The 7,617-nt window shown below is 42.6% G+C and overlaps 1 protein-coding gene across 1 annotated transcript; it reads right to left on the bottom strand.

Moving 5' to 3' along the window:
* Positions 1-3,842: 3,842 nt before the first annotated feature.
* On the bottom strand, positions 3,843-6,051 carry LOC124291746. Its single transcript, XM_046728819.1, has 2 exons — positions 5,372-6,051; positions 3,843-4,032 (listed from the first exon to the last, which is right to left on the bottom strand). Exon 1 carries the CDS (start codon positions 6,049-6,051, stop codon positions 5,401-5,403), a length of 651 nt encoding a protein of 216 aa, XP_046584775.1. The 3' UTR covers positions 3,843-4,032; positions 5,372-5,400.
* Positions 6,052-7,617: the final 1,566 nt, after the last annotated feature.

Raw genomic sequence — 7,617 nt, 5'->3', positions numbered from 1 at the left:
GCTATGTAAGGGAGTAGATTTGAGTAGGGGTGTTTCTAGGCATTGTATTCGATAAAACACATAGGAAGGGTGTCTGTTCACGAAAAACACATATTTCATTTTCATATATTGTTCATGTGGCCACGTGGCTTGCTGACACAGGAAAACATTTAGGTAAGGACAGGATAGGGCGTGTTGTGAGATACTCGTACACAAGAGTGAAAATAATTATTTTTCAGAAATTTCAGGGTATTTTAAGAAATATAGACAGATACAGTTTCTATTACAAGGTAATATTAGTTGTATAATATTTGTAAGTATTGTCTGTATTTCACTTCGTTGTGCACCCGGCAGATGTCAAGTGTGTGACGGTAGAGTAGTTTGTTAATATAGTACATACTTGTGGGTTATTAACTAGGCTGAAGGTTCATTTGTGTTTCCGTTCTCTTTTTTATATTTCTTTATATAACTGAATGAATGTCCGCTATTCCCACATACAATTTCACCCTGTCTTCTTTTGGACGGGTATGTAGATAACTGATGACCTTTTAATCATCTTTGACCGCCTCCGTGGTGTAGTGGTCCCCGACCGTGTCATACCCAAAGACGTTAAAATATGGTACTTGTTGGTCCCTGCCTGGCGCTCGGCATTAATGGGTACAACAAGGACTGGTCGGCTCGGAGTCAGTATAATGTGTCTGAGTGGGGTATTCATGCTTCACTGCGGCATGGTATCACAGTGGGCTAGCACTATAAAACCAGCTTAAGTCTGGGCTAGTACAAGCAGCCGCACATACACGTAAACTTGAATGCACGTCGTCATATGAGCGAAATATTCTCAAGCACGACGTTAAACCCAATTTAACCTCACCTTTAATCATATTTGCTTAGCACTCTGAAGAGGCTCGTTTTCTCTCAGGGGTGTAACCCGCATTCCTTATGTAGCTAGCATATTGATACACAGGGCGTAACATTGGAACTCAGCTCAGACACTCACTGATTGCATATTGTTTTATCATCCAAAACTGTGTTCCTCAGGAGATATTGCTTGTGTGAGATCAAACGATATCTCCTAGGAGATATCGCTCTGACAGTAGATTTTGTACAATGCCCTGACAATGCTATGACGTCATGAACTTGATGACGTCACAATGCTATGACATCGTTTCACTGCAAGCCTAATGGCAGTACTGTGTTCAGAGATGTACATTTTTCATTGAAAACTAATGAAGGGTGATTTTGGATGATAAATAGAATCTCACCCTCGTGTCTTCTGATATCAAATATATCAACACTCGTTGATAAAAGTTAAAATATCCTCGGCAAGCCTCGGATATTTGTAACTTTATGAACTCGTGTTGATATAATTGATATCAGAAGACACTTGGGTGAGATTCTCTATATACCCGAGAGCCCCCGTGTTCTAATGGGTTGAGCGGCGACCGTTACATCGGTAGTTCGGTTCCCGACCACGTCATACCCAAACCGTTTAAAGATGGTACTTGTTGTTACCCTGCCTGGCGCCCAGTATTAGGTGAGTGAGTGAGTTTAGTTTTACGCCGCACTCAGCAATATTCCAGCTATATGGCGGCTCAACATTAGGGGATAAACAGAGACTTGTGTAATGTGTCTGAAACTAGTCGTCGAAGTTTGGCATGATAGAGCAACGCTCGGTATTAAGGGATATACGGCGTGGTGTGCAACTGAGCTAACACTATAGAACCGTTAGTAGTCCGGAGTAGTAGTTGCACAAGCTCATAAATGCAATAATCTTGAACGTGACGTAAACGTCACCTCGCCTCACCTGAAATTGGTATAGTTAATAGTGAGTTGTGCGCCGCTTTGTGCTGTAGTCACACAGCTATATCACGGTGTGTCGGTTAAAGCACAGGCAAATTGTAGCGCAAATAGGGTTGCGCACCAATGAGAAAATGACGTCTTCCCATATGGGAAGACTGGTCATTTTCTCTATGTTGCGCAACCCTATTTGAGTTACAATTTGCCTGCGGCTATAGGTACAGCGAGTCAGCAAGGCTGAGCATGGGTATTGTTCGGACAGAAAATCATAATGGGGGGCATCCGCAATTCAAACCCACAGTCAGCGGCTCCTGCAACGACAATGAGACACAACTCTGCACAGTTTGGTGGAACGCTTTAAGCCTCCAGACCACCCCTCCTGAATTTCGATAATATATTCATACGTTTTATACTGATATTTAAAAGAGAACGCCCTGTGCGATATGGCAGCTACTCCTTTAAATCTACGTCACAGTTATAAATTTAGACTAACGTTTAGTCTCTGATTATATATAATTTTGATAGTAACAAACAAACCCATTTAAATTGAAAGGGAGGCCCGGGGTGACCAGAGATTCAGAACCTGAACCTGAATAAATCTAGACTTGCTTCATTTAGGGCTTTAACATTGCAGAGAGGGCTAGGCAGTAGGGAAATAATGTGGTTCAGGGACTGTGAGACAGACTATTATAAATGGTCCACAGATAACATGGGAATATTAAGTACCATGCGTTACCAATCACATCTTTAAAATAATTTTCAGAATTTAGAGGAGGTAGAAAATGTATGCTTTTGGTGACCCTTTAATCTGTATGCACGCGTATTATTTTTCTTTACTTCGTGGTGTAAATCTGGTTTAAAACACAGTGAAACTCGCTGTGGGACACGATGGACTACCATAGAATAACCGAGGATGCCTTTACAAACATAAACCCACCTTCAAACATGGGTGTTTCTTTTTATTGTTAGGTTCACAGCCAAACCGTGGGAGTCTGAGGCAGGCTGTTCGGTAACCACGCCTTGCATGGAAACATTTGGCAGTTCCACGTACTCTGATACATCTCACTCACACACTCGATCACTCACTCACTCACTGAATGGCTGGCTACACGTCATCACCTTTGTTGACAGTGAACCAACAATGCAATAATGTAGCTTTACGATTACTTTGTGCTGGTGAGAAGGTTGTATTGGAATCGACTCATCACAAATAGGCTACAAGATTTCCAGTGATCTCATCATCACAGCCACGAACATCACCACTTGTAGGACGATGAGTGAACGTTGACTAAACAATACAAAAAAAACCGACTGACTGAACAAACATATTATGCCATCTTCTGGAACCTACCCTACTGTAGCTTAGAGTCATTGAGTCTTGTCCAGAGGTACACCTGTAGTTTATAGCTTAGTTGTTAAAGTGTTAAAGGGCGACTACGGTGAGAACGGCGGTTCATCCATTAGTATCTTTTAGTTATCAAAATGTAGCACGACGGCGGTATCCAGCTCTTCCTGTTAATAACACGGACCATTGAGCTTGTCAGGTACGGTAAAGAGATCCAACTTGCAGTCGTGCACAACGCAGCCCTACATCATTGAACCACTACCAGAAGGTTCAGCTGCATGAATCAAATTTTGGTGATGTGCTTTAGTACTGTCGTCTTTTTAAATCGTTCAGAAAACTGTAGTGAACATATTGCAATTATGAGATTTATAACACAACCCGCTTGTCGCCTTCGCAGCACGTGGATAAGCGACCCTCAGCCTCTGATATCTGCCAGTATAGGGTACATGCACGCCTGTTTGTATTTGGACCAAATTACCCTGGGTTCAGGTGGTGCTTAATTATTATTCGTATACATTGCACGGTTTTAACACGTTTGTATAATATTCCAGCTATATGATGTTCTAGCTATATGATGACATCTGTAAATAATACAATTTGGCCAGAAAGTTCAGAGACTCTTTTTATCATAGCGATCCGGAGGTCAGTCTATGATATGATTCGTAAAACACGACAACTCACAAAAAGTATGGCACACAGAGAATAAGAACCAACACAAACATAAAAGCAAAAACATTTTATGTTGATGTTTATTTGAAACCATGTCCTTCGAACTCACACCAATGTTACATTGGTCTGTGAATAACGGAGGCGAACTCAATCAAGTTTCTGGTGATGTTCCGGAGTGCCTGTTGGTAGCCGTCATGATACGTCAGGATGTCGCACCATTTACGTCACAGTGCAAGGCATTTCTGAAACAAATTTAGTTCGTATAAATATGTGAAACCGTTATCATAATTCTAATTAACAAAGATTATGCAAGGATTTAAACGTTAAAAATAAGATGCATGCCACGTAAAGGTTCAGACTGGGCTTGCATGTGCTTAACGCGTCTTGACTGAGGGCATGTTATTGGCAGGACGATTGAAACGTTGACAGTGTATAATGCGAATAGTGTATTTATAGAATGTGTTCGGGGGGTTGAACGTAAGAGCGCGAATATTATGGGATTTGTTCGTCATTTGGCGAGTTAAAGGGTTTAGAGGTTATACGCTAAGGCTAGTGTGAGGAGAGTATGGCTTAACAGGTTACTGGGTATAGAATAAGATGTTTAGCGCGAGTGTGTTGGTTATGAATGTTAGGAAGCGCGAATATGTGAAACGATATGTATACATACACCATGTTAAAGAGTACTGGTGAGCTGAGGTGGGGTAAGGCAAGGTGATGTGTCGTGAGGTGGTGGTGGTGGTGAGGGCGGTGAAGATTAATACTTTCATAGCGACGTTCTATAGTATGTGGCTGCTTGTGAAAGTCCGAACCTCTGCCGGTTTTATTGTGCCAGAATACTGGGATACCATGCTATAGTTTAACATGGAATTCCTACTCAGAGAGCAGGGTACCAGTGAATACAATCTTTTAACATCTTTTGGTACAATACGGCCGGAGTATCGAACCGCTGACCTCATGCTCTCACGACGGACGCTCTTTACACTACACCACGGACGTGGATAAGAGTATGATGAGCGAGCGCATGTAAGTATGCACCCCTACACAGCTATGCAAGATTAACATCATCCTGTCGATGTTAGGCCGGTTTGGCCGTAATAGGCATTGTCATAGTACGCAAAATACCTCAAGGACTTGCCTTTCCAACTACATTTCTACAGTTCATCTGTCATGATGCTTTTAAGCTATCGGTGGTTGGGTAGCATAATGGTTAAAGCGTTCGCTCGTCACGCCGAAGGCCCGGGTTCGATTCCCCACATGGGTACAATGTGTGAAGCCCATTTCTGGTGTCCCCCGCCGTGATATTGCTGGAATATTGCTAAAAGCAGCGTAAAACCAAACTCACTCACTCACTCACTTTCAAGCTATCATAGTTAATCTGTTTGCATCTCAAATCAACTTTGGTATTGTCTAAGAATCAGTATGTGCTTAATTTCGTTTGAATAGTACCCTATTGCATGTTGCTTTGAAACTTAGGCCACAAGCAAGAATTGGTCGTCAGTGTTGATATATGGTATTGAACTTCAGTGACATAGGTAAAATATGTATAATTAATGTATGTATATTGATGATAGAAGAACTGACCTGCTGTTCTCTGATGAACGCTGTGCCGCTTAACAGTCGTCGCCCTCACACGGGATTGTCGTCTCAGCCTCTGTAGTCTCCTCGGCATACGTCGTCGAAGACTCTTCCACATATGTCGTCGATGTCTCCTCGGTGACTGTGGTCTCATTGTCGGTACTTGTGGTAGTGGTTTCGGGACATGACAGATCGCTGTTGTTCGCGACGTCCAGGACAACGCGGTCGAGCTCAGCGCCGTAACCATCGTCCTTGCTTCTATCCTGGGCGTCAACGAGGACCCTCAGTGTATGCTCCCCGCTACCCACAGACATCTTCTCGCCGACCCTTCCTGTCTCGGAAATGGTATTCCATTTGTTGCCGAAGTCGGTGCCTGTGGTACCTGAGACGTCTGCGATAATTTTGCCGTCAAGTTCCAGAACGAAGAGGTCCTCGCTGCCGTCGTTGGAATAGTAGATGTTCTCAATCAGGATAGTATCATCTGAACCCAAACAGAAGGTCATATCAATGCTTTCATCCATGTAGAGAAGGACATTCCTGACATTACTGGCTTCCGACCTGAATATGGTTCTGTTGGCTTCCAGTTTACCAGCAAACGCCTCTGCTTCCAACGTCACGCTGACGCCGAGACCGAGGGCGACGAAGGATGCCAGCAGGAAAACTCCGAACAGGGTTGTGCATGCCATTGCGACTGAGTAGGCCGTGCAGGGTCAACAGTCATTTTTATAGGGGCCCAGGGGCAAACAATGACACCCATCCCTAGCATGTGGCTAATTTGAAAGTGAAACATGTCTAGGGGAGAATTTTCACAATATATTGAAAAAACTACATTTTTAATCATTATTTGTCCAAGGGAGCGTATGTCACATACTCACACCCTTAGGTAAAGGCCTGATATTGAGCGTGTTTTTTTCTTACTTCCAGGCAAGAAAACCAACATTTATGCAAGCCGTAACGCGGACAGACGAGTAAATGGTAAATTACATAATTACTTTAAAAAATATAATGCGTATTGTATATTGTATGTATGCGTGTATATTGTACAATAATGTACAAACCGTGTGTACTATGAATGCAAATGGGACAGTAAAGAGTATTGTGAAATCCTACAAAACAGTTAAGTGTACAGTATATACATATGGAACAGTATAGTGTACTGTAAATTGATATAGAATAGTACAGTGTACTCTGTATACACATGGAACTGCACAGTGCACTGTTCCAGTATAACTGTACAGTGTACTCTATATTAATAAAGTCCACATGTTTTAATTTGGGAATATGTACTAAGTATGGAAGACGGAACACGGTGGACGGAATGGTACATGGCAGTTAATGACTAATTAATGACAATTACTGACACAAAGGGAGGGGGGAGGGGTAGCCTGGTGGTTAAAGCGTTCGCTCGTCACGCCGAAGGCCCGGGTTCGATTCCCGACATGGATACAATGTGTGATGCCCATTTCTGGTGTTCCCCGCTGTCATATTGCTGGAATATTGCTAAAAGCGGCGTAAAACCCAACTCACTCACTCACAAGGAGCAAGGTTGTGGATGTTGTCCTAGAGATATTATTGAAAGAAACTCATCGAAGCGATTAGCTGTGAAACGTCTTCTGTGAGGACCCTAACATCCTAGATTAATGTGTATAATCGGGGACAGAACTGTCTCAAACAAGCGTTCTTAGATCGTTTGGTGGAACATGATAGTGGTCCAGTATCCGTGAACATCCGTGAATTGATCTTCATGAACACATGCTTATCGTAAGTGGTGACTAACGGGATCGGGTGGTCAGGCTCGACATGGTTGATGCGTGTCATCGTATCCAAGTTACGTAGATCGATGCTCATCCTAGATCACTGGATTGTCTGGTCCAGACTCGATTATGTACAGAGCGCCGCCATATAGCTGGAATATTGCTGAGTGCAGCGTTAAACTACAACCAAACATGTTTAGTCAAGATTTCCTTCTATGACTCGAGCGCTAGATTCAATTGAACATATCATTTCGGGTCTTGAATTCCATAACTACCACTCTCACTAACAAAATAATCTAAAACTTCGGATTACGAAAAGTATATCATGGTGCCGGAGGACAATAGCTGCTCACAGTAATGTTGCTTCCCAAAACGACCGAAAGGGATTAAACACATGGCAAAGTTAATATATGAACTTGTTACACAAAATTGTTACAACGCCAATCTTACCAATGTGCAATGACGCACCTATTTTCTTCCAAATGATATGCAACTGCA

The sequence above is a fragment of the Haliotis rubra genome, unplaced genomic scaffold (assembly GCF_003918875.1).
Source record: "Haliotis rubra isolate DU_JTF1 unplaced genomic scaffold, ASM391887v1 Scf5, whole genome shotgun sequence".
Taxonomy (NCBI): Eukaryota; Metazoa; Mollusca; class Gastropoda; order Lepetellida; family Haliotidae; genus Haliotis; species Haliotis rubra.
Note: the sequence above shows the minus strand (reverse complement) of the source record. Positions and strands in the feature narration are given on the sequence as shown.